Source organism: Microcebus murinus, chromosome 4, assembly GCF_040939455.1.
Source record: "Microcebus murinus isolate Inina chromosome 4, M.murinus_Inina_mat1.0, whole genome shotgun sequence".
Lineage (NCBI taxonomy): Eukaryota > Metazoa > Chordata > Mammalia > Primates > Cheirogaleidae > Microcebus > Microcebus murinus.
In genome coordinates this window covers 1,413,968-1,440,284 of record NC_134107.1, presented here as the reverse complement: position 1 = coordinate 1,440,284, position 26,317 = coordinate 1,413,968, and the positions used below count along the sequence as shown (strand labels likewise).

The 26,317-nt window shown below is 59.8% G+C and overlaps 1 protein-coding gene across 3 annotated transcripts in view; it reads right to left on the bottom strand.

The window, feature by feature from the left end:
• Positions 1-26,317, bottom strand: part of EPS15L1 (epidermal growth factor receptor pathway substrate 15 like 1) — a 90,978-nt gene that overhangs the window by 30,892 nt on the left and 33,769 nt on the right. For all 3 annotated transcript variants that reach the window (XM_012758382.2, XM_012758385.2, XM_012758386.2), the window contains exons 9-18: positions 23,701-23,934; positions 22,512-22,669; positions 19,245-19,401; positions 18,855-18,940; positions 17,761-17,833; positions 16,358-16,519; positions 15,554-15,751; positions 8,692-8,856; positions 1,973-2,096; positions 970-1,023 (exon numbers count right to left, since the gene is read on the bottom strand). In XM_012758382.2, the coding sequence (XP_012613836.1) occupies positions 970-1,023; positions 1,973-2,096; positions 8,692-8,856; positions 15,554-15,751; positions 16,358-16,519; positions 17,761-17,833; positions 18,855-18,940; positions 19,245-19,401; positions 22,512-22,669; positions 23,701-23,934 (1,411 nt within the window). The remainder of the gene's footprint in view (positions 1-969; positions 1,024-1,972; positions 2,097-8,691; positions 8,857-15,553; positions 15,752-16,357; positions 16,520-17,760; positions 17,834-18,854; positions 18,941-19,244; positions 19,402-22,511; positions 22,670-23,700; positions 23,935-26,317) is intronic.

Sequence of the window (26,317 nt, the reverse complement as noted above, 5' to 3'; positions counted from 1 at the left end):
CGGAAGAGTGCCACTTCCACGAAATTCTAGAAAAGGCAGAAACCCCAGCAACAAAAAGCAGGTCAGTGGTGGCGGAGGGTTCTGGGGGGCTGGGAGGTGATGCCACAGGGGCACAAGGGAACGCACAGGGACGAGGGAACTGTTCTCTGACCGCACACGCCTGCTGAAACTCATCTCATCGTAGGCTTACAGTAGGCGGATTTTGTCGTGTTACTTATGCCTCTCGATAAAGCCGATTGTAAAACAATAAGCGACATGGGTCAACCCACAGACAGAGACAGAAAGCAGCCTGGGGGTGTCGGGGCCAGGGGAGCGGAGTGACTGCCACAGGGGCCAGGGTCCCGTCCTTCAGGGAGGTGAGAAGGTCCTGGAACAGGCGTTTGCACAACCTGTGGATGCACTAGATGCCACCTGAACTCGACACTGTACAATGGTGAACTCTTTGCTATGTGAATTTCACCTCAAAAAAGAAAAAAAGAAAAACCAACAGGCGATGTGACCCAACACCAACTACGCCCACAGCTGCCCCTCTGGCGCCCCGGAGTGGGGCGACTGGACCGGGAGAGGGGCGACTGGACCGGGAGAGGGGCGACTGGACCGGAGCGGGGCAGCCATCGCCAGAGGGACCAAGACAGCACGCTTGTGCGCAACGCGGACGACCGTCCCTCCCCGTCTACACTGCTGCCAGCCCGGAGGTCCCGCCAGGCGCGAGTGCCGCACGGGACAACTAGACGCAGGTGACTCCATCGCGAGGGACCACGCTGCCGTGGTCACAACCCGACAACCACCTGGCTACCGAGTTCTGCCTGCCGTGGCCAGGCTCCCTCCAGAACGGACCTCCCTGCCCCGTGTCCTAGAGAGCCTGGAAGGGGAGGCTGGGAGGTGCCCGCCTCTGAACTAGGGCTCCCCTGAACTAGGGCTGGAACAGGCCGAGAGCCAGTCCAGGGGACAGTTAACGGAGGCCTTTACCTGCTGAGGCCGCCGTCTGCTGCTCTGCAAAGGGGTCGTTCTGGAAGGGGTCGCCTAGATTGGAGAGGAGGGAAACGCTTATCAGCTCTGCGGGGAGGAGCAGCACCTGGCGGGTCACCTGGACGTGGCCACCCACCCGCTGGGCCTTTCACTGACTTCCACTCCCCACCCCCAATTTGGGGAGCCGGCATTACTTCCTTCTCTACCAGCCCCGCCCCGCCCCGTAACTTCAGCGTATCAAAGCGGGAGGCCTGGAGGCGGCTGGGCTGTTCTTGGCTACAGCGTTCGTGATGGCAGGGAAGGCGGGAAGGCGGCACTGGGAGCCAGAATTCACTTCTCTCCACGCCTAGTTTCCTTTATCTCACTGCCTGCCTGGTACCTGTCCCACACTTCACTGCCAGCCCACTTGAACTTGGAGAGCTGCCCGATTCATCTCTCAGACCTAAGATACTGCAGCCCGAATCTGACACCTGAAGGGAGCGCCCACTGCCCTCTCCCTGCCTCCGGGCTCTTCTCAGAAATGTACGGATAACCTTCTTGGAAATACTGTTTTGCTCTGAAAAATGGAGAGAGGTTAGGAAATCTTATTCCTAGAATTCTTCTTATTCTCGACTCTGCGTAAACCCCTCAGAGGGCGAAGGCCTCAGGCTCACGCGGCGATCCGTGGTTTGCGAGCTACTTTCCTAATCGTTACTGGATCTGCCATGTCAGGCCTGCGAGGTGAGCAAGGAAGAGCTCGTGAGCCTGCCAAGGGACGAGGGGACTGAAGCAGTTCGGAGGCTAAGGGCCAACCAAGACGCCGTGAGCCTGTCGCTCTTCCCACCGCCCCCCGACGCTCTGCAGTTAACAGGCTGAGAGATCCAAGAGCTGATTAGGCTCCCAGAATTCCTGTCCTCCTCCAATTCAGACCATGGTGTTTCCTCGCTTGTCAAGCCATTCGGCAACTCCAAATGACATCAAATAAACAGGCTTTCGACAGGAAAGGGGGCAGCAAGCGAGATACCTTTGAAAGGGTCGGCTCCTTTGAACGGGTCCGACTTGAAGGGGTCCTCCGCCTGGAAAGGGTCCGGATGCAGTTCTTGTGCGTTGTTGCTAAATAACAAGGCTTTATTTTTGAAAGGGTCGTCCTATAATTTTGTGAAGAAACAGGACAGGGATTTTATTATTTCGGATTTAAAGCAAAGTACAGAATTCCATATCTAACTTGCATTGGCACTATAAGTAGTATGACCATAAGAATGATTAAAAACAAAAAAATAAATGGGCCGGGCGCAGAGGCTCACGCCTGTAGTCCTAACACTCTGGGAGGCCGAGGCAGGCGGATTGCTCAAGGTCAGGAGTTCGAAACCAGCCTGAGCAAGAGCGAGACCCCGTCTCTACTAAAAATAGAAAGAAATTAATTGGTCAACCAATATATATAGAAAAAATTAGCCGGGCATGGTGGTGCATGCCTGTAGTCCCAGCTACTCGGGAGGCTGAGGCAGGAGGATCGCTTGAGCCTAGGAGTTTGAGGTTGCTGTGAGCTAGGCTGACGCCACGGCACTCACTCTAGCCTGAGAAACAAAGCTAGACTCTGTCTCCAAAAAAAAAAAAAAAAAAAGAATGAAGAAGTATGGCCTTTACTGGATAATAATGTTTGATGCAGGAGTATCAGTTATGACAAATGTACCATGTAAGACGTGAACTGGGAAAACCGGGTGTGGGGTGTACGGTAACTTTGCACCATCTCTGCAATTTTTCTATAACTGTTCAATAGAAAATAAAACGTTGGGCTCACGTCTGTAATACCAGCACTTTGGGAGGCCAAGGTGGGAGGACTGCTTGAGGCCAGGAGTTCGAGACCAGCCTGGGCAACATGGCAAGACCCCTGTCTCTACAAATAACAATAAAATAATCAGCCGGGCATGGTGGTGCATGCCTGCGGTCCCAGCTACTCGGGAGACTGAGGAGGGAGGATGGCTTGAGCCCAGGAGTCTTGAGGTTGCTGTGAGCTGTGATCAGGTCACTGCACTCCAGCCAGAGCGACAGAATGAGACTCTGTCTCAAAATTAGTTAATTAATTAAAAGTTAATTAAGAAAGCACTGAGTGGAAGCAACCCAAACGTCTGTCGATGGATGAATGGATAAATGAAATGTGGCCCATCCATACAACAGAATGCTATTCAGCCTTGAGAGAAGGAAAGTCTGGCACCTGCTACGACGTGGATGAACCCTGAAGACACTATGCTACCCGAAGCAAACCGGTCACAGAAAGGCAGATGCTGTGTGATCCCACTCACGGGAGGTCCCCAGAGTGGTCAGAGTCACAGAGACAGAAAGCAGAACGGTGGTGCCAGGAGCCGGGGTGGGGAAGACATCTAAAAAAGTAATGCTTTTAGGAATGCTACAAAGGGAACACGAACAGCCACTCAACAACTGCAGCGCAGGGCTCGTTCCAAAGCGCGGCTTCCACACCGAGGAGCACGCTGGCTGTTTACGCCCTAGGAGGAAACGGTACTTATGCAGTTAGAGCTACTGGAGCATATACGACACTTTGCATTTTTTAAAAAAGGTGCTTATTTCTAGAAACAGGCGTCTTGAAGCCAGAAGGAAAAAAAAAACACTGGCTTCTGAAGAGCACATTGTTGTAACGAAAACAATGTGTGTAAACCACACGGGAACGATGCACTCGGCTGAGGCTCGGCAGTGTGTTTTAGTTACTGGAGACACGCCCTCGCGGAAACGCGGATGTTTCACTGGGACAGTAAAAGAAGCCTAACGCCCGCACTGAATTTGGCAACTACGGCTGTCATCTTTGCGTGGGACCGGCAGGCCGATCCAGTACTCCAACCAAAAACGAACGATTAAAACACAGAGGCTTCCGTGAAAGCACAGACAATGGTTTGGGGCGATGACATCAGAGGTCCAAGAGGAGGTTTCCGAACAGGGCGGCTGCCACCCTGGCACAGCCGACGCGGGGGCGCAGGGCGGCTCTCGGAGGTGCGAGGTTAAGAGGAGCCGCGGTCCGCGCTGTGAGTGCGCATGAGCCGGCGTGGGGGCCGCTTCCCGGGCCCTGGCTCCAGGAGACCGCGCCGTCCTCCCTGCCCTCCGCTGAGCACGCGACGGTTTCTTACCTTGGGAGGATTAGCTGGAGCCTGTGACCACGGGGCTTCCCAGGGCGGGGAAGCCGAGCTGGTTCTTAGGCAAGCAAAGAGCAGCCGTCCGAGAGCCACGGTGCTCACAGCGGCGAGGGGCGCCTGGGACACACGGACACGGAAGAAGAAGTCCTGACCTAAGGGAGCCCGGGGGCCCGAGTGGGAAACACGCTTCTCACGCTGCACTGCGGGGCAAGGGATGTGTTTGCTCCAGAAGGAGGAACAGAGAGGGACCACGACCTGAACGAAGTGGCGAGCTAAGTACGACAGCTTGGCCGCGGAACGGAAGCATCTGCTTAGTTTTCAAATTGCCATTTATTTACAAGTTGGGTTTTTCCTTTCTTTCTTTCAGCGCTTTCGATGCTCGGCTGGAAGGCTGCCAAAGGCGTGTAGGATGGCAGAGAAGAGAACGAGATTCTGGGAACTCTGGCTGCAAGAGCCCCGCACTGAGCCGGGGCCCTATCAATCTCCTCGGGAGGAATCCTCTGCCTGCGGCCACCACTGCTCCTTCACCTTCAAAGAGGAAGCCTAAGAAGACACAGGCAGCATTCCAGTGGTTAGGCTACCTAATGGTAGCTTTGATTCCAACTCAGTTTCAGAATAGAAAACCAGACTTCCCTGCATGACAAAGATGCCATCAGGCAAGGGCGTGATAGCTGAGGCAGCAGGATCACTTGAGGCCAGCCTGGGCAGCACAGCAAGACCCCCTCTCTACGAAAAAATTTAAACGTTAGCCGGGCACGGTGGCGTGCACCTGTAGTCCCAGCTACTGGGGCGGCTGAGGCAGGAGGATCACTTGAGCCCAGGAATTCGAGGCTGCAGTGAGCTGTGATCGCATCACTGCACTCCAGCCTGGGAGACAGAGCAAGAGATGCCACCAACGTCACCTCACCAAGGAGCACCATCTGCCAACTTGGGGGACGCAAGTGCACAGACAAGCCCTGGGATGAACAACACGTCTCCTCGCGGAGGTCAAATGTCTTGGTCGAGTTCAGCAACCAGTCTTAAGTGCTGCCCTTCTTAAGAAGCAGACGCGGCAGCTTCCCAGCCGGGACGCTGCAGCTCGGCCGCGGGCCGAGGCAGCTCGGGGCAGCGCCAGCTCCCTTCGGGCACCGAGATGCCTAAGAAGGCCGGTGTGACGAACAAGGGTAAGAGCCAGAGCAAGGAACCGGAGAGACCACTTCCTGCCTGTGGCTGTTGACCCTAAAGGTTGTGTCACCACAGCCGCCCATGCCAAACCTGGCTCCAAACAAAACGCCCTAACAGGTCTGACGGCAGAGCCGTAAGCGTGGCTACCGCGGCCGCGCTCCGTCGGAGGGGGAGGCTGATGCCGAGCTCTGTCGGTATCTGTCCAAGGGCTCAGAACTCGGGAGGAGCGATGCGGTTTCGGATAAGGGTGGTAAATCTCGTGAGAAGGTGGCGAAACTTTTGGCCTCCACGCAACTCCAGAAGAGATCTTGGAGAAGTTAAAAAAGGAAGCCAAAAAGGAATAAAAGCAAGAAATGACAAGTGCATCATTAGGAAGCTTCCTTATTGCTCGTGATGAAGAGTCTGTTAAATAGGAAAACACATCTGAATGCACAGAAGAACATGGGAAAATATGCATATATTTAAGTAAGATGGAAAAAAGTAAGAACTTTTAAAGTACTGTACATTATTATATAGGTTCTAAAATCCCTGACCCCAAACAGCCTGGAACATGTTATTCTGATTTCCTGGCATCACCGAATAACAGAGCTGGAAGGGTGTTCAAGGTGACCTGACCTAACACCGTTCATCTGAGATGGGGCTTCTGACGTAAAGTTGAGAGACTGGTTCAAGGTCACACGGTGCAAGATGGCAACTGGAACCCAGACCCCTGGGCCCCTTGTCGAATGCAGTTAACCCCGACTGTAAATGAAAACAATAATATCTCCACAACAGCTCTGGAATTCTGGAGATTGCCCTCTAACCCAGTTTACAAATGACAGGGAAAAACCTGTCGTGCTGCTTCGTAGTCTTACCTTGTATTTTAAGATGTTTTTCACATCTTTTAAAGACTATATGAACATTTTGTGAAAAAGTGAGAACAATCAAGACTTTTAATTTAACATGAATCACAACTGTTGAATTTTCTTCTTCCTCCATGATAACTTGCGATCATCAAATCAGTGGTTCTTACGAATCTCCAAAGATCCTTAAAAGGAGAAAGAGGACCTGGAAGCTATTTTCAGTATTTATAAAAGCCTATCAGAAATCACATTCGTATGAAGGTTTCAAAAGCTAATAATAAATACATTTTTACATTAAAAAGAAGAAAAAGAAACAGACACGGCAACTCTGAAAGGGCACTGAAGAAGTTTCTAGATGCTCCTTCCCTGTGAATTTGGGTGGCTGACCCAGTGTAAGTGGTGCTGGGCAGGCATGTGCTGGAAAACCAGCTGAGAGGGAAAAGCCCCGATTTGGAGCTTCTGCCAGTTCCTGTGGTGTAAATACTCCCACCGTGGTGGTTTCAGGTGACCTCAGCTTTAACCGCCAGCTCACGGGTCCCTATTTAACAGTCGGCTTTGGGGGGTCACTAAGGACTGGCTCTGGAATGCCACTGGGGCTGCGTGTGACAAGCGGCCCGACCCAACCTTTCTCGACAGGTTCCCGGTGAGATTTAAGTGTCAGGGTGGTTTATTACTAATATCCCTTCCCTCTACCCCAGGTTGACTGGGGACTGAGCAAGAGGCCAAAATTCTCACAATCAGATGACAGATGGGGAATACACATGGCTTTAAGAACCCTGTGTCTCGTGGACAAAGTCTCAGCGTGTAAGCTTAACAACTTGGGTAAGCTGGGCAGACTCGCCCAGACACGGAAAGTTCCAGATGCAACACTTTGGTTATGCTTTCCTCAGGGACCTAAATTGCCCACCTTCACCCAGCAAAGAGAACTAAGAGAGCTCTCTCTCTGCCCTGGAGCTGTCCCAAAATGTTTAGGAGTAAATGGGAAAAAAAAAAAAAATTACTCTCTTCAAAGTGTTTATTAAGAAATAGAAACAAACCAAAAGAATGCTTTAAAAACTATATTTGTACAATAAGATAAAGATAGCTTTTCTTCCAGACACCGGTTTCCTATGTAACAGATCTGATGTCTACATTCCAAGAGCAACTGACTCATGTAAATTCTGCCCCACTTAAAAGACGATCAAAAGTAACAAGAGAGGTAAAAATCTGTGAGGGGGGGAGGGGCTCCACTGGCTGCTTGCAAATGGCCACTTCACTGCCAGCTTTTTCCCAGGGAAATCGACCTTTTAAAATCCTGCAAAAGGGGCCTTTAAGAGGGACCTGTTCCCTGACTTGAGAGCAAACGGGGCAAGCCGAGAGCTGAGCGAGGGGGGCAAGGCCAGGGCGGGAAAGTAAGAGCAGGGCTGCGAGGCGGAAACACGCACACCCAGAACGGGAGCAAAGCACGAGGTTCTGGCTTCATGGAATTCATGAAGGATGAACGTTTGCCGTGTAAATCCAGACGACAAAGCGGATGACAGGCCCAGCGGCAGGCGTGGAAGTCACCTGCTCACCAGTCCAAGAGAAAAGAGCTTTGGAGAGGACAGGGGAGGCAACGCCCCCGGAGCGTGCGGGGCAAGGGACAGAGGGGCTGCCAACGGAGTCTTCTAAGCGACCCAGAGAGGCCTGCGCTTCCCGTATATGCCTGAAACCGAGTACCTGGCTACTCAGAAGAGAACCACGCCAAGAATGAACATAAAGAGGAGTCTGGTATTCAGAGAGAAGGAACCGTATTATTATGACAGGCAGGAAGAGGAATTCTGAGACGCCAAGAGGGCCAGGAGCCAGGGCTCCGGGAGAGCGAGTCGCAGAGCAAGGCGAGCTGTTAGGGGGCAGAGCAGCACGGGACACCGAGGCCAGCCGCGGCCCGCCCACCTGTGCCCTCGACAGCCAAACGGAAACCGCCCGTGCCGGGGGCAGGGCTGCGATGGCGGGCTCTGCGGCAAGTGGGGGCTGCGACAATCAGAGGGGGAGGTCACACCCGCCTCAGCCCCCAGCGCTTGGCCCGATCACGCTCCCACGGCCAAGAGGTCTGAGATCGAGTGCCGAGGTTTTAAACGCAACCACCGTTTCAGAGGAGAGCCCGACTCGAAGCGGAACAGCAGCAATGCCCTGGACTGGCAGCTGCCTGCCACTTTTCTTGACCTTCAGCGAGACACCCGGTTTTCCAGGTGCTCCCTGTGGAAACCTACACACTCCTGCAGAACCCCCAGGGACCCCCAGGTTAGAGGAACATGGGGTTTCCGCAGTGAGCGAAGAGGCTGGCCCGGTCTCCTCTGCTGTGTCTGAGCAGCCCTGGGCATCCAGGCGGCTGGCCCCCCAGTGTGAAAGCCCCCAGGGGACGCGGGGCTTCAAGCACAGGCCTTGCAGAGGGTTGGGCCTATCCTGGGCGCGGCCGCTGCCCGGGCCCGCGCAGACACACACAGCAGCAGCAGAGACGGGGCCGGCCCGGGCTGGGATGGAGCCGAGGATGGCCGTGGGCAGGTCCAGCGGGCGGGGCACTCTCTTTTCACACCGGGACCGGATCCCGGGCGGCAATGCATTCATTCGACCTTTACCATGGCTCCAAAGCCGCCCCGCTCCGCCAGGGAGACGCCTTCGCCCAGGCCGGCCAGGTCCGTCAGGCTGGCGCCGTGGGCCCCGTCCAGCGCCTGGTCGTACTGCTCGAGGCTCCGCTGGGCGTCCTGGCGGCTCTCGTGCAGCTGGGAGAGCTTGCTCCTCGCCTGCGCGACAGAAGACACGGCCAGCGTCACGCGGGCTCAGGGAAGTGCGGCAGGCAGGGCGTTCCTGCTGACGCCAACCCCAGGCAGTCACGCGTGTCGGGAGGGGGCAGACCACCTTGTCCGCAGACAGAAGCGGGACCGCCACACGCCAAGGCCTGGCCTTGTCGCTACTCCAGGAGGTCTCCTTCCATCCCCCACCGGAGAGGGGCACACGTTCCGAGGAACGTTTGCTGATTCTCAACTAACGAAAAGTGGACAAAACCCAGATTCGCAGTCTGTTCAAAGTGATGTTCAACGGTCAGTTTCTTTTATGGGGTTTTTACTGTCCCCTTAGTTCCTCCCTGTCCCTGGAGAAGGCATGAGAAGGCAGGGGGAGGAGGACAGTCTGCGAAGTCAGACAGACCCGGGCGTGTACCTGAACTCTGTCTCACGCACGCTGTGTGACCCCAAGCTAGTATCTTAACCTCTCTGTTTCCTCTTCTCCAAAATGGAGCGCTAGCAATGATGGGAAAAATGCGTGCCGATGGTCCTCAACACACAACGGTCTGATTTATAATCTTTTCACTTTGTGAGGACACAAAAGTGACCTGCATTCGGTAGGAAGTCTACTCTGAACCTGGTCTTTTCGTGAGCTGACAACACAGGGTGGGCCCCTCTGTGGCGGTGCTGGGTGGCAGCAGTGAGCACACGTCAGCCGCGCAATCACGTGGGCGAACCCCGTCCCCGCTGCGCGCTGTGCGGCCAGCGGTCTTTAGACGCTGTGCTCTGTGTTTTCACATCCCAGCGTGTCCACGAAATGCCCATTTTCCAACTATGAGATCTGCCACCTGCGACAGGTGTGTCGAGGAATGACCTCCCCGTGGGCCGAGCAGCACCTGCACTGCGGGGCTGGCAGGTGGCCATCGCGCCAGCTCATTACCGTCACCATCACCTCACAAGGACTGTCACCGTCACTGTCACACCTGCCTGTGTCTCTGCTCCCACCCAGACTCACAAGCTCTGGGGGCTGGGGCTCTGGGCTCCCACCCAGACTCACAAGCTCTGGGGGTTGGGGCTCTGGGCTCCACCCAGACTCACAAGCTCTGGGGGCTGGGGCTCTGGGCTCCACCAAGACTGACAAGCTCTGGGGGCTGGGGCTCTGGGCTCCCACCCAGACTCACAAGCTCTGGGGGCTGGGGCTCTGGGCTCCACCAAGACTCACAAGCTCTGGGGGCTGGGGCTCTGGGCTCCACCAAGACTCACAAGCTCTGGGGGCTGGGGCTCTGGGCTCCACCAAGACTCACAAGCTCTGGGGGTTGGGGCTCTGGCTCCGCCCAGACTCACAAGCTCTGGGGGCTGGGGCTCTGGCTCCGCCCAGACTCACAAGCTCTGGGGGCTGGGGCTCTGGGCTCCCACCCAGACTCACAAGATCTGGGGGCTGGGGCTCTGGGCTCCACCCAGACTAACAAGCTCTGGGGGCTGGGGCTCTGGGCTCCCACCCAGACTCACAAGCTCTGGGGGCTGGGGCTCTGGGCTCCACCCAGACTCACAAGCTCTGGGGGCTGGGGCTCTGGGCTCCACCCAGACTCACAAGCTCTGGGGGCTGGGGCTCTGGGCTCCACCCAGACTCACAAGCTCTGGGGGCTGGGGCTCTGGCTCCGCCCAGACTCACAAGCTCTGGGGGCTGGGGCTCTGGGCTCCACCCAGACTCACAAGCTCTGGGGGCTGGGGCTCTGGCTCCGCCCAGACTCACAAGCTCTGGGGGCTGGGGCTCTGGGCTCCCACCCAGACTCACAAGCTCTGGGGGCTGGGGCTCTGGGCTCCCACCCAGACTCACAAGATCTGGGGGCTGGGGCTCTGCTCCCACCCAGACTCACAAGCTCTGGGGGCTGGGGCTCTGGGCTCCCACCCAGACTCACAAGCTCTGGGGGCTGGGGCTCTGCTCCCACCCAGACTCACAAGCTCTGGGGGCTGGGGCTCTGGGCTCCCACCCAGACTCACAAGATCTGGGGGCTGGGGCTCTGGGCTCCCACCCAGACTCACAAGCTCTGGGGGCTGGGGCTCTGGGCTCCCACCCAGACTCACAAGCTCTGGGGGCTGGGGCTCTGGGCTCCCACCCAGACTCACAAGATCTGGGGGCTGGGGCTCTGCTCCCACCCAGACTCACAAGCTCTGGGGGCTGGGGCTCTGGCTCCACCCAGACTCACAAGCTCTGGGGGCTGGGGCTCTGGGCTCCACCCAGACTCACAAGCTCTGGGGGCTGGGGCTCTGGGCTCCGCCCAGACTCACAAGCTCTGGGGGCTGGGGCTCTGGGCTCCACCCAGACTCACAAGCTCTGGGGGTTGGGGCTCTGGCTCCACCCAGACTCACAAGCTCTGGGGGCTGGGGCTCTGCTCCCACCCAGACTCACAAGCTCTGGGGGCTGGGGCTCTGGGCTCCACCCAGACTCACAAGCTCTGGGGGCTGGGGCTCTGGCTCCGCCCAGACTCACAAGCTCTGGGGGCTGGGGCTCTGGGCTCCCACCCAGACTCACAAGCTCTGGGGGCTGGGGCTCTGGGCTCCCACCCAGACTCACAAGCTCTGGGGGCTGGGGCTCTGGCTCCGCCCAGACTCACAAGCTCTGGGGGCTGGGGCTCTGGGCTCCACCCAGACTCACAAGCTCTGGGGGCTGGGGCTCTGCTCCCACCCAGACTCACAAGCTCTGGGGGCTGGGGCTCTGGGCTCCACCCAGACTCACAAGCTCTGGGGGCTGGGGCTCTGGGCTCCCACCCAGACTCACAAGCTCTGGGGGCTGGGGCTCTGGGCTCCACCCAGACTCACAAGCTCTGGGGGCTGGGGCTCTGGGCTCCACCCAGACTCACAAGCTCTGGGGGCTGGGGCTCTGCTCCCACCCAGACTCACAAGCTCTGGGGGCTGGGGCTCTGCTCCCACCCAGACTCACAAGCTCTGGGGGCTGGGGCTCTGCTCCCACCCAGACTCACAAGCTCTGGGGGCTGGGGCTCTGCTCCCACCCAGACTCACAAGCTCTGGGGGCTGGGGCTCTGGCTCCGCCCAGACTCACAAGCTCTGGGGGCTGGGGCTCTGGGCTCCACCCAGACTCACAAGCTCTGGGGGCTGGGGCTCTGGGCTCCCACCCAGACTCACAAGATCTGGGGGCTGGGGCTCTGGGCTCCCACCCAGACTCACAAGCTCTGGGGGCTGGGGCTCTGGGCTCCCACCCAGACTCACAAGCTCTGGGGGCTGGGGCTCTGGGCTCCCACCCAGACTCACAAGCTCTGGGGGCTGGGGCTCTGCTCCCACCCAGACTCACAAGATCTGGGGGCTGGGGCTCTGCTCCCACCCAGACTCACAAGCTCTGGGGGCTGGGGCTCTGGCTCCACCCAGACTCACAAGCTCTGGGGGCTGGGGCTCTGGGCTCCGCCCAGACTCACAAGCTCTGGGGGCTGGGGCTCTGGGCTCCGCCCAGACTCACAAGCTCTGGGGGCTGGGGCTCTGGGCTCCACCCAGACTCACAAGCTCTGGGGGTTGGGGCTCTGGCTCCACCCAGACTCACAAGCTCTGGGGGCTGGGGCTCTGCTCCCACCCAGACTCACAAGCTCTGGGGGCTGGGGCTCTGGGCTCCACCCAGACTCACAAGCTCTGGGGGCTGGGGCTCTGGCTCCGCCCAGACTCACAAGCTCTGGGGGCTGGGGCTCTGGGCTCCCACCCAGACTCACAAGCTCTGGGGGCTGGGGCTCTGGGCTCCCACCCAGACTCACAAGCTCTGGGGGCTGGGGCTCTGGCTCCACCCAGACTCACAAGCTCTGGGGGCTGGGGCTCTGGGCTCCACCCAGACTCACAAGCTCTGGGGGCTGGGGCTCTGCTCCCACCCAGACTCACAAGCTCTGGGGGCTGGGGCTCTGGGCTCCACCCAGACTCACAAGCTCTGGGGGCTGGGGCTCTGGGCTCCCACCCAGACTCACAAGCTCTGGGGGCTGGGGCTCTGGGCTCCACCCAGACTCACAAGCTCTGGGGGCTGGGGCTCTGGGCTCCACCCAGACTCACAAGCTCTGGGGGCTGGGGCTCTGCTCCCACCCAGACTCACAAGCTCTGGGGGCTGGGGCTCTGCTCCCACCCAGACTCACAAGCTCTGGGGGCTGGGGCTCTGCTCCCACCCAGACTCACAAGCTCTGGGGGCTGGGGCTCTGGGCTCCCACCCAGACTCACAAGCTCTGGGGGCTGGGGCTCTGGCTCCGCCCAGACTCACAAGCTCTGGGGGCTGGGGCTCTGGGCTCCACCCAGACTCACAAGCTCTGGGGGCTGGGGCTCTGCTCCCACCCAGACTCACAAGCTCTGGGGGCTGGGGCTCTGGGCTCCCACCCAGACTCACAAGCTCTGGGGGCTGGGGCTCTGGGCTCCCACCCAGACTCACAAGATCTGGGGGCTGGGGCTCTGCTCCCACCCAGACTCACAAGCTCTGGGGGCTGGGGCTCTGCTCCCACCCAGACTCACAAGCTCTGGGGGCTGGGGCTCTGCTCCCACCCAGACTCACAAGCTCTGGGGGCTGGGGCTCTGCTCCCACCCAGACTCACAAGCTCTGGGGGCTGGGGCTCTGCTCCCACCCAGACTCACAAGCTCTGGGGGCTGGGGCTCTGCTCCCACCCAGACTCACAAGCTCTGGGGGCTGGGGCTCTGCTCCCACCCAGACTCACAAGCTCTGGGGGCTGGGGCTCTGCTCCCACCCAGACTCACAAGCTCTGGGGGCTGGGGCTCTGGGCTCTACCCAGACTCACAAGCTCTGGGGGCTGGGGCTCTGGGCTCCACCCAGACTCACAAGCTCTGGGGGCTGGGGCTCTGGCTCCACCCAGACTCACAAGCTCTGGGGGCTGGGGCTCTGCTCCCACCCAGACTAACAAGCTCTGGGGGCTGGGGCTCTGGGCTCCCACCCAGACTCACAAGCTCTGGGGGCTGGGGCTCTGGCTCCGCCCAGACTCACAAGCTCTGGGGGCTGGGGCTCTGCTCCCACCCAGACTCACAAGCTCTGGGGGCTGGGGCTCTGGGCTCCGCCCAGACTCACAAGCTCTGGGGGCTGGGGCTCTGCTCCCACCCAGACTAACAAGCTCTGGGGGCTGGGGCTCTGGGCTCCCACCCAGACTCACAAGCTCTGGGGGCTGGGGCTCTGGCTCCGCCCAGACTCACAAGCTCTGGGGGCTGGGGCTCTGGGCTCCGCCCAGACTCACAAGCTCTGGGGGCTGGGGCTCTGGGCTCCCACCCAGACTCACAAGCTCTGGGGGCTGGGGCTCTGGGCTCCACCCAGACTCACAAGCTCTGGGGGCTGGGGCTCTGGGCTCCACCCAGACTAACAAGCTCTGGGGGCTGGGGCTCTGCTCCCACCCAGACTAACAAGCTCTGGGGGCTGGGGCTCTGGGCTCCGCCCAGACTCACAAGCTCTGGGGGCTGGGGCTCTGCTCCCACCCAGACTCACAAGCTCTGGGGGCTGGGGCTCTGGGCTCCACCCAGACTCACAGCTCTGGGGGCTGGGGCTCTGGGCTCCCACCCAGACTCACAAGCTCTGGGGGCTGGGGCTCTGGCTCCGCCCAGACTCACAAGCTCTGGGGGCTGGGGCTCTGGGCTCCGCCCAGACTCACAAGCTCTGGGGGCTGGGGCTCTGGGCTCCACCCAGACTCACAAGCTCTGGGGGCTGGGGCTCTGGCTCCACCCAGACTCACAAGCTCTGGGGGCTGGGGCTCTGGGCTCCCACCCAGACTCACAAGCTCTGGGGGCTGGGGCTCTGGGCTCCACCCAGACTCACAAGCTCTGGGGGCTGGGGCTCTGGGCTCCACCCAGACTCACAAGCTCTGGGGGCTGGGGCTCTGGGCTCCACCCAGACTCACAAGCTCTGGGGGCTGGGGCTCTGGGCTCCACCCAGACTCACAAGCTCTGGGGGCTGGGGCTCTGGGCTCCACCCAGACTCACAAGCTCTGGGGGCTGGGGCTCTGCTCCCACCCAGACTCACAAGCTCTGGGGGCTGGGGCTCTGGGCTCCACCCAGACTCACAAGCTCTGGGGGCTGGGGCTCTGGGCTCCACCCAGACTCACAAGCTCTGGGGGCTGGGGCTCTGCTCCCACCCAGACTCACAAGCTCTGGGGGCTGGGGCTCTGGGCTCCACCCAGACTCACAAGCTCTGGGGGCTGGGGCTCTGGCTCCGCCCAGACTCACAAGCTCTGGGGGCTGGGGCTCTGGGCTCCCACCCAGACTCACAAGCTCTGGGGGCTGGGGCTCTGGCTCCACCCAGACTCACAAGCTCTGGGGGCTGGGGCTCTGGGCTCCGCCCAGACTCACAAGCTCTGGGGGCTGGGGCTCTGCTCCCACCCAGACTCACAAGCTCTGGGGGCTGGGGCTCTGGGCTCCACCCAGACTCACAAGCTCTGGGGGCTGGGGCTCTGGGCTCCACCCAGACTCACAAGCTCTGGGGGCTGGGGCTCTGCTCCCACCCAGACTCACAAGCTCTGGGGGCTGGGGCTCTGGGCTCCGAGCCTCCAGGCCGGCGCCACTGGGAAGAGACCCGACACAGACGGGCCGGCACAAAGGAAACTGGCAGCCACGGCGCAGATGCTCAAGGCTCGCTGGTCACAGGCACCGACGTGACCGCCCCGGCACCGCCCTCTGCTTGCAGAAGACGCTAGAAGACCCCCGGCTTCTGCTGCGCGAGACAGGGACCCCACCCCCAGACACACACCTGGTTGATCTCGTCTTGCGTGGATTTCAGAGACTTGATGATGGTCTCCAGCTGCACCCTGCCGGCCTGGATGCTCTGCTCCAGCTGCGTCTCCTCCTGCTGCAGCCGGCTCAGCTCCGACTTGGCCCGGTTCAGGTCGTCTTCCTGGGACTTCAAGTCGGATTCCTGAGACTGGATCTGCGTTTTCAGTGAGGAGATCTGAAACGGGTTCGCGGTGCAAGATGAAGTGGGACCCCAAGAAAGAACCTAGTTCACGTCCTCGAACGAGCTGACCCAGGGAGGCAGACACCGAGCCCAAGCCCGGTGCCTGGCTTCCTTGTAAGGCCCCTTCCCACACCTGAAGAGCAGACACAGAAGAAAAGGCGGACAGGCTCGTGCCCGTGAGACGGATGGAAGGTCACTTTGGATCAGGAGGAATGTGACCAAGCATGAGCAACCTGCGTGTCCCCCAGGAGCTGCGTGAGCCCACGCAGTTTGCTGAGGCTGCAGCCTCTCTGGTTTGTAACAAGCAGCAGAGACACTAGAGGATGGGGGACAGGCACCCTAGGGCCCCCCATATCGTGGGGCACAGGCCACAGGGACCAAGGCCATCCGCTTACACAACTTGGTCTCTAGGAACACGGGTGGGTGACTTGGAGGTTGGGCCCAAGTGCTTGGGTGCTTTTCCACGTGACGTCTTAAACAACTCTACTAAACTGATAGGACGTCTTCGCCTTACGCTTCCAGGAGCCCAGAGAGGCCCTCAGGAACCCCTCCTCGCCCCGTGCTCGGGGCACCGGCCTTGGGGAGGCGGCTGCGACTCACCATCTGGGTCTCGTCCTGGCACTTCTGCCTGACGTCGCTCAGCATGTCTCGGAGCTTGGCCTTCTGCTGGTCCATCTCGTCCAGGCGGTCCTGCGCGTCTTGTTTCTGAGCTTCGAGCTCTTGCAAACTGCTCGTTTCCCGGTCTAGATCGTTTTGCAATTCCTGGGGAAGAGGCACATCTGAGACGACGCGGTCACGGCCTGGGCGAGAGCCCCCAGAAGTCCTACGAGGCCACCGCAGGGCAGGCGCCACTCCGCTGCCGATGCCGTCTCTCGGGCCAGGGCCAGGCGCCAGCTTCTCGCCAGCCCCCTCCCTCCGCAGACGTTCACTGGTGGCCTAACAGGGGCGCGGCACCGAGAGGAGAGCCTGGGTCCCCGGTGACGTGCGGTCACGGCGGCAGAGGGGAAAGACAGCCCCCAAACGCAAACAGGCTGGCACTCGCGGCACCCAGGGACAGCACGGTACTTCCTGAAGGGCCCATGGGGAGACCAGAGCCACACCTCGTGGCAGAGAAGATGTCCCCGTGAGCACCATTCAGGGTGGACCCGACGGGCGAGCAGGCGCCAGCCAGGGGAAGAGCTAGCGGCACACAGAGCGCGGCCCCAGGGTGAGGGGGCGCGTCACGGCGCCACACCCCAGCCGCAGCAACGCGGAGCAGGGCTGAGGTGGCAGAGAGGCTGCACGTGTAGGCTACACCGGGCTCTTTCGCGGGGAGCCTGGAGGGACAGGCGCGTGTGGGGAGTGGGACATGGCGACTCTCCATCCCCAAGTTCCCTCCGACTCGGGGGACCCATCGAGGCGGTCAGCACGGGAACCCTTCGCCTCGACGGCTCCACTTCCAGGAAAGCGTCCTGGCGGCTCGTGGCGCGAGCGAAGGCGCACGCTGGGATGGGGTCGCGTGGGGGGCTGGCTGCCCGGGCCCCTCGCACCTGTGTGCGGTGTTGCACACGGCCCGCACACGCCCTGCGGGCCACTACGAGTCCATCTGGATTACTTACGGTGCCTAACGCTGCAAATGCTACATAAATAGTCGCCATGCTGTGTTGTTTTATTGATCTGCATTATTATTTTTATTTTTAGAGTGATTCTGACCTGCAGTTGGTCGAATCCGTGGCTATGGAGAGCCGACTGTCTCAATAAAAAAAAAAAAAAGAAAAGCCGCTGTCTATGGTTATAGGCAACTTTATTATTATTATTTTTTAACTTTTTATTTTCTTTCACAAACATTTATCCCGTATAGTAGGTTCTGGGCCACTTTAAAAGATTCACTTGGAAGCCCCCAAGAGTTCACCATGCTTCTGTCCAGTGCAGACCTGGCCCCCCGGCCAGGCGCCGAGAGACGCTTTCCGCACTGCATCTGACACAGAGCCGAGGGGACCAGAACGAGCGAGCAGCGTCCTTACCTGCACCTCGTTGGTCTTCTGTCTGATTGCCTCTTCCTTTTCTCTAATGTCTTGTTCCAGCGAGTACTTCTCTCTGAATGTTGAAAAATATGCCATGAAAACACAGGGCGAGTAAGAACCCTCCACTCGGACTTCTCAAGACCCGACTGTGCTCAGCCCCACAGAAACCCGCCCACGGCGACCCCTCTCTGTGGTGGCAGAGGGCTAAGAACGACGCCCGCGGCCACTTGCCCTGGGTGATCTCCCCTCCGACCGCAGGCAGGACCAGGGCCCCACCAGCCTGCCTCCCGGGGGCACGCCGGCTCCCCTCCCTCTCCTGCTGTGCACTGAATGTCTGCCCCCCGAATTCCTATCTTCAACCCTCACCCCGAGTGAGATGGGGTGAGGAGGCGGGGCCTTCGGGAGGGGTGAGGTCGGGAGGGTGGAGCCCTTGTGAACGGCCTCAGTGCCCTTATGAAAGGGACCCCAGGAGCCGCCCTGCTCCTCCCCAAGTGTGAGGACGCCGCAGAAGCCGGGCGTCTGCCTATCAGGAAACCGGCCCGTGCCGGGCACCAGGTCTGCAGGCACCCGGATCTTGGACTTCCGGCTTCCAGAACTACGAGAAACGTCTGCTCTTTAAGCTGCGCGGTCCGTGGTGGTCTGCTCCGGCAGCCTCGATGGACTAGGACACGCCAGTGCCCAAAGGGGCTGCCTCAGGGGCAGGACCGTCCTGTGTCCCACAAACCCTGCCTGGCGCCTGGGGACCCGGCACTGCACGGCAGTAAGGGCCTCTTTGGGACACGCAGCAGCTATGGTCATCAGAATGCCCGCTTCCACGAGCCTAGAAACCAACCCCGCGACGTCTTCCTTAAGACGTCTCCGCGCGGCTGCCGCGGGCCCACACCCGCCGCGGGCCCACACCCGCCGCCTCGCACCGCCGCGTTGCTCTTGCAGCGCCTTCAGCCAGTTTAGGGACTCGGAAGAATCCGTGTCCCTTCCCCTTTGCTGAACAAACTTGGGATGATCACATTTCCACTGCAGTCCCTGCCGTGTCCAGAAACTGCCCAGGAGGGCGCAGACTCGGAAGGGAAGGCGCCCTGCCCTGCCCCACGCACCTCTGCAACTGCGCGATCTCCTGGCTGATGTCGTCCAGCTCCTTCACGCCGGTGAACTCCCCCGAGCCGAGGGCACTTGAGCCGTCCTGGAATCGGATTCGGACGTGAGGTCGCGGATCAGCAAATGGATGTCCCCCCGACAGGACAGCAAGCACCCCCAGGTCTCAGGCCCAGGGACGCAATTTTCTCTTTGGTTCACAGGTGGCAAAAGTGCCGCCGCCAGGCTGGGGAGCTCCCCGGGGGGCCGGGCCACGCTCCCAGGGACCACGGGGAAGGCAGGGACCTCGCGGAGGCGCCTCCGGACTGTGGGGCTCGCGCGGGCCACCGGCGCCACCTGGTGGCGGGTGGCGGGGCAGGGACGCAGACGCGACAGGGCCGCAGGCTACTCACCGGGACGGGAGTGCCTCTCTCCGAGGGCGGCACCATGTCCGGCGAGAGGACTTGAGGAGGGTCGATGCCTTTACTGACCTTCTGCTGAATGAAATACATAGCTAACGCGAATTGGTCTTTGCTTAACTTCCCCGTTTGCCTCGTATCGGCCAGGGCCCTGGGAGAGACGTGGGACGCTAATTACACATCGAGGCCCGGATTCCAGTTGCGCAACCAACGCAAGCCACCCGGCCCCGGCTTTTGAAAAAATGACGACACAGACGATGGCAGGATGCGGCGGCAGGCCCCAACTCCTCTTCTACTTAGCACCCCGGCCCTGGAAAGCAGTCCTGGTCGCCCCAACTCCCAGCGCCCCCAACCCAAGGAGGGACATCAGGGTGCAGCAAGGGCGTGGGGGGAGGTCCTGGACTGACAGGAGAACCAAGTCCCCTCCCATGGGCCAAGGACCCACCCCGGGAGACCTCGGCAGCCGCAGGGAGAGGGGGTTCGGCTTATCGCCTCCAGGACAGACCAGCCATCACGTGCAAACCGGACTACTCGGCCCGCTCCTGCGGCTCTAGGTTACCTGAATGGCCCAGGCCACTGGTTTTCAGCAGGGACAATGGCAGCAATTTGGGTTGTCATGACGACGAGGGAGGAAGCAACCAGCCTCTCTCGCCCTGTCATGCACTGAATGTTTGCGTCCCCCCAAACTCCTGTGTTAAAATCGTCACCCCCATGGGGTGATATCAGACGATGGGGACTTGGGAGGGGGTCCGGCCATGAGGGTGGAGACCCTTGCGTGGGGTCAGGGCCTTACAGAAGAGGCCCCAGAGAGCTCGCCCTGATCCTTCTGCCAGGGGCGGACACGGCAGGAAGGCAGCCCCCGCCAGTCCCCAATCTGCTGGCACCTCAACCTTCAACTTCTGACCTCTAGAACCAGAGAAACACATGGCTGAAGCCACCCTGTCACCACAGCCTGGCAGACTAAGATTGTCCTCCGGTGCCCAAAAGGGGCTGCGGCAGGGGCCTGGCTGCACTACCCAGGACAGCCCCACAGCTCAGCAGCCCCTGCCCTCGCGGCTCTCTGATCTCTGGGGAGACGGCACAAGGCTGCCTGGGACACAGCACACCCTGGGCCCGCAGATCGTGGGTAAGCAGCACCCCGATACTTGAGCTAGGCGGGGAGCCGGCCACAGAGCCGGGGAAGACTCCCGCAGTGAGGGCGTGGCCTCCGTCCTTCGAGAACCGTTCCCTTCACTCCCGCCGCCCTCCCGCCACGGGCTCTCCTCTCCTACCTCCCTGCAGCTGCCGCAGAAGCCACGGCACGGCTTTCTCCTTTGGAGTGAAGGAGAGCCCGTCAGGCCCCAAGGCTGGCCGTGAACAGACACGGGAATGACCAGATCACTCAGAATGTCACTGATAAAGACGTTTTTGGGGGCTTTGAGACGAGCTCTCACTCTGCTCCCAGCTGGAGCAGTGGCATCATCATAGCTCACTGTAACCTCAAACTCTCGGGCTCAGCGATCCTCCTGCCTCGGCCTCCCAAGTAGTTGGGACTACAAGTGCGTGCTATCATCATACCCTGCTAATTTTTTTATTTTTTATAGAGACGGGGTCTCGCTATGTTGCCCAGGCTGGTCTTGAACTCCTGGCCTCAAGCAATCCTACCTCGGCCTCCCAAAGAGCTGGGATTACAGACTTGAGCCACTGCGCCCAGTCAAGGCTGTGTCTAAAATGCTTGTTATCACCCACAGTTCTCGGCCAAAGGCGCGAGCGACAGCCTCACACGGCCACCATCTCTCCCCTCGGTGTGGCTGTGGACGGCCCATGGGCCGCTGAGGTCTCTCCTCGCTGGCCCTCCTCTGCCCCTGCCTCTCACAGAGCCTGGGCTCCGAGGCTCACGTGCCGGGGTTTTCGAGAGAGGGAGGACCCTCGCTCTGCTGGCGTCCACCACGCCCGACACCACGCCGAACACCACGCCGAATGGCAAGGCGTCGGCCGCCGTGGGGCAAAGCCTGCACCTTCGTGTGCCCCTGCGATCCCTCTTGGGGCATTATCTCCACTCGCCACGCCACGCCCCTGCCACCTGCAGACAAATGCAGACTGTTGCTCTAACTCCTCGGGGTTATTTATTCTAGAGCTTGTTCCCTCCCTCTGCTCCCCGGAGGGGAATGGCTCCCATGTTCCCTCTTTGGATCCAGGCAGACTTGAGACTTCTCGAGTCATTTATGTGCCATCGGATCACAGACAGACACTGTCCCTTCACACGGCCTTCGATGCCCCACGGCACGATCTCAGAACCGCACGTGCAAACTCTCCTCAAGGCTCCATTCTGGGGTCACAAAGGGGTCACTTGTTGCACTGGTCTCCGAAAGGGAACTCTAGATACAAAGGGGTCAAGAACTGCTGTCCCCAGCCAGCGGGGGCAGGTGGCTCTGCCACCACGGTGACAGCTCTGGGAGGCTGGCTCCTCAGACCTGGGCTGCCCCCTCACGCCACGGAGCCCACGGTGTGGACAGCACCTGCGAACCGTCGCTGCCCCGAGCCACAAGTGGCATGCTGAACTTCACCGCCCCACTCGGAGGGGTCACCCGCCAAGAATTACACGGAAATTCCCTCCTGTCTGTAACTCCCGAGTGAGTCTCTAACGTCCCAGCGCTCTGTGGAGCAAGCTCAGCAGTGCCGTCACCACTGGCCAGTTACAGAAGGAACGGCCCCGCCCTGTGACGTCCGCTCCGTCTGGCCCCGGAGGGAAGCAGGGGGGAGGCTGGCTCGTGAGGTACAGACCAGGCCCCGCCCTGTGACGTCTGCTCTGTCTGGCCCCGGAGGGAAGCAGGGGGGAGGCTGGCTCGTGAGGTACAGACCAGGCCGCCCGCTGTTTACCGTCTGGCCAGAGCTGAGCCGCTGGCCCTAACAGAGCAGGGACCCTCGGGCCGGTGGCCACAACCCAGACTGCTCAGAGGACCCTGCTAGGGCCTTGGAGGCCCCGCTGCAGCTGTGGCGAAAGCCAGGCCTCCTGCAGAAACTGGTGTCAACCCCAGCAGCAAGAAGTGGGCCTGCGGGGCGAGCCGATGGCCCGGCAGGGCCCCTCCTGCTGGGAGACGGCGGCCCGGCCTGCACGGAGGACGAGGCTCGAGCCGTTACGCTTGCACCTCGCTGAACCCCCGACAGCCCGGGGAGAGTAAACGAGGCCGGCACAGGCCAGGGAGGGGCCCTGCCCGCCACCCTCCTCACGTCCTCTCCCACACGTCCCCTGGAGCTGCCCACAGCCACGGCTGTCCTCACCAGATGTGTGCTAGAAGGTTCTGGGTGAGGCCCGAGTGCATGAAGATCTCCTTCACCTCCTGGCCGCTCACGTAGCCGTCCAGGTCCAGGTCTGTCTTGAGGAAGATCTCGTCGAACCGCAGCTTGTCTGCCGCCGGCACCACCCAGCTCGCTGCTGGCTGCAACGGATTTTAAAACACAGTTAATCTGCAAGCTTTTGTTTTTGAAACAGAGTCTCGTTCTGTCACCCGGGCTAGAGTGCCGTGGCATCAGCCTCACTCACAGCAACCTCCAACTCCTGGGTTTGAGCAATCCTCCTGCCTCAGCCTCCCGAGTAGCTGGGACTACAGGCATGCGCCACCATGCCCAGCTCATTTTTTCAATTTTTTTTCAGTTGTTTGGCTAATTAGAGGCCAGCACAGTGGCTCACTCCTGTAATCCTAGCACTCAGGAGGCCAAGGCTGGAGGATCGCTCGAGGTCAGGAGTTCAAGACCAGCCTGAGCAAGAACGAGACCCTATCTCTATTAAAAATAGAAAGAAACTGGCTGGACAACTAAAAATATAGAGAAAAAATTAGCCGGGCATGGCAGCGCATGCCTGTAGTCCCAGCTACTCGGGAGGCTGAGGCAGCAGGATCGCTCGAGCCCGGGACTTGGAGGTTGCTGTGAGCTAAGCTGACACCATGGCACTCTAGCCCAGGTGACAGAGTGAGGCTCTGTCAAAAAAAAAAAAATCTTTTTTGGTGCGTGGGATGTGGTCGTGGGGGGAACGGAGCTGCCACGTGTCTTCCTAACATGGCACGGACGCCTGCCTCGCTCACAGGACCATTCGTGTCGACACCCGGTTACTGAGCACCTCACAAGTACTAGAGATCGTTCCAGATGCTGAGGGTATAACTGAGGACGAACTGCTCTCAGGCAGCTGAGCAGTGTGGACGTGGACGATACGTAAGTCACCATGCCGCCGGCCGGGCCAGAACCGGCCGGGCCAGAACCGCCTGGAGGCCCGCGGCCGCAGCATAGCTGACAGGAGGAGCCCCAAGCGGGGAGCCAGCCGGTGTGTGGGGGTTGGGCTGACGTGCGAGTGAATAATGAAGGTCACTCGGAATCCCTGCAATTAATATTTTTTAAGGAGATTTGGTCACAAACTTGACCTTTCTTGGGCCACGCGTCAGGCGGTCCCGGGAGCGCCGAGCGCCGGGCCGCGTACCTGCGCCTGCTTGACGCTGTGCTTGGGGGACAAGCTGCCGGTGCTGTTGAGGCTGCTGACGCTGCCGTGCGAGGGCGTGGAGCGCAGGCTGTCTTTCGGTGGGGGGCTGGCGGGCAGGACGGGGACGGCGCCGGGGAACACAGTCTTCTTCCTCTTGGAGGGCGGGATGAGGGACGGGGGCAGGACAGAGGGCACGGGCTCCTTCTCGAGGGCGCGGTACACCAAGTGCATGGCCTGCAGGCGCAAACGAGAACGCGTGGCGCTGAGGGGCGGAGGCGCGATAAGGCGGAGGGCGGCCCTTTCCGGGGCTGCGGTGACACAGCAGAGACCCTTGGGAGGCCGCCAAGCGACCAGAGGAAAAGTAAGTCTTTTCTGATGAGTTGTCTTCTGACGTGTAACTTTCTTAAGACACTTGTTTAAATATCACATGACACTGAAATGAACACAAAAATAATTCAACCAAGCCAGATTCCGTGAGCGTCCCTTCACCGCTCAGGAGGGCCCCCAGCTCCGGGGCTGGCGACTCCCAAAGTGCTGGCGTTTGGAAGTCTAGAGACACCATGAGAGCTGCTAGTGCTTCAAGATACTCAGCGACTCAGGAGGCTGAGGCGGGAGGACCACGTGAGCCCTGGAGGTGGAGGCCAGCCTCGGCAACATAGCAAGACCTCATCTTCAACCAATCAATCAATCAATCAATCAATCAGACATTCAAGAGATACAGAAAATTCCACCTGGAGATGGGAAGCTCCCTGTCCCTGGCAGGAAAAACAGACTTGGTCTAAAACTAGGACCTCAAAGTCCATTTTAAAATCTAACAAACTCCAAAATCACAACCCTCCTCCCTTCAAAAGAGCCTTTTTTAACTTGCTATCTGCATAGAGAACAGATCAAAAACGTGGATAAAACTTATGGTCACTTCAAAACGACACGATGGTAAACCCAGCTAGTGACAAAAAGAAATGCAAAATGACACAATTCCAAGACCCATTTGCAGACTGACACATTATCTTGACTGAAATGATGAGAAATGATCGACAGAAATCAAAGGGAACTCAGGGTGAGGCAGGTTACCCACTGCGGGGGTCCCTCCGGAAGGGCCAATCAAGTGTGATCAGAGGAAACATGGAAAACGCATGATGAGGGGCTGGGGTGGGGGGAGGCGATGGGAGCTGGTGTTTAATGGGGCAGAGATTCAGTTGGGCAAGGTGAGAAAGTTCTGGAGAGGACGGGGAGACGGCTGCACGGCGCTGCCAGTGTGCCTGGCGCCCTGAGCTGCACACCTGGGAAGGGCGGAGACGGCGAGTTTTGCGTGCACCTTACCCCCGGATAACAAGTCAGTGACGGCAACCAGTGAAGATGACAGGATGACCGACTGCCTGGGAAGGCAGAACCGGGCTCGCCTTCTCGGGGAAGGGACACAACTGAACGCTGCTGGGCGTGTGGGGTTAGCGAGGGGAACTGTGAGGGAGACGTGTCACGTTCTTGGACGACGGCTCAAATTTAGCCTAGACGTTTCAAGCCTCAAAGCCTTTACGCACGCCTAGAGTAAGGTGATCATGAGCCCCCTCCATGCGTACGTTCTAAATCACGCTTTAAAGGAGTTCAAAGTCCCTAGGACAGAGGATGCCTCTTGGTTACACCATTGCATTTCACGGTTTTTCTGCTACTTAGAAATTCCCAGGTAATTCACAGGTTGGTTGGACGTTTGTTTTTTGGTTTGTCCGAACTCAATTACTGATTGTTGAAGCGTCGTCCTTAACGACAAAGGGCTACTGTATTCTGCTCTGTCTGAGACCTAACAGAATGAGGTGAGTGGATAAATCCCATTACTGGCAGAGAAAGGCCAAAGATGGGAGGGAAGGAGGCGGAGGGAAAGGAGGGTGAGGAAGAGGAGGGGAGCCGCTGTCGCTGGAACGTCTGTGCCCCCAAAGCCCACGCTGACTCGTGGTCCCCAGGGCGACAGCATTAAGAGGTGGGGTGTGAAGGGAGGTGACCAGGCCATGCGGGCTCCACCCTCAGGGACGGGACTGGTGCCTACGAAAGGGCCTGAGGGGGTCCGCCACTCCATTGCCTTCCTGCCACGTAAGGATGCTTGTCCCCTCTGGAGGATGCCGCCGCGAGAGGCGCCACCGTGGGGGCAGAGATGAAGCCCTTGCCAGACACCGAACCTGCTGGGGCCTCGACCCTGGACGTCCCTGCCTCCGGAACTCCTGTTGTTTGCAAACTGCCTGGGCTCAGGTGCTCTATTATGGCAGCAGGAATGGACCAAGACCAGTGTGGTGACCGGGCCCAGGGGGAGGAGGGCAGGCTCTGGGGAAGTCGGCCCAGCCCGCCCAGCTGCAGGGGTGCGAAGGCACCCGCAGGCCAGGAGAGCTCTGCCCTGCACACGACCCCCTGCTGCACCGGAAGAAGAGGACAGGACACCTGGACCTGGACGCGGACAGGCGTCCATGCTGGACTATGGCCCCACACATGGCTACTGCCCAGCTCCGTCTGCAGAGTGTTCTAAACATGATTTAGAACATATGGCCCCACACGTGGCTACTGCCCAGCTGTCTGAGGAGTGGCAGGCAGCAGCCTCGAGCACACCCGGCGCCCGGAGCCTGGTCTCCAACCC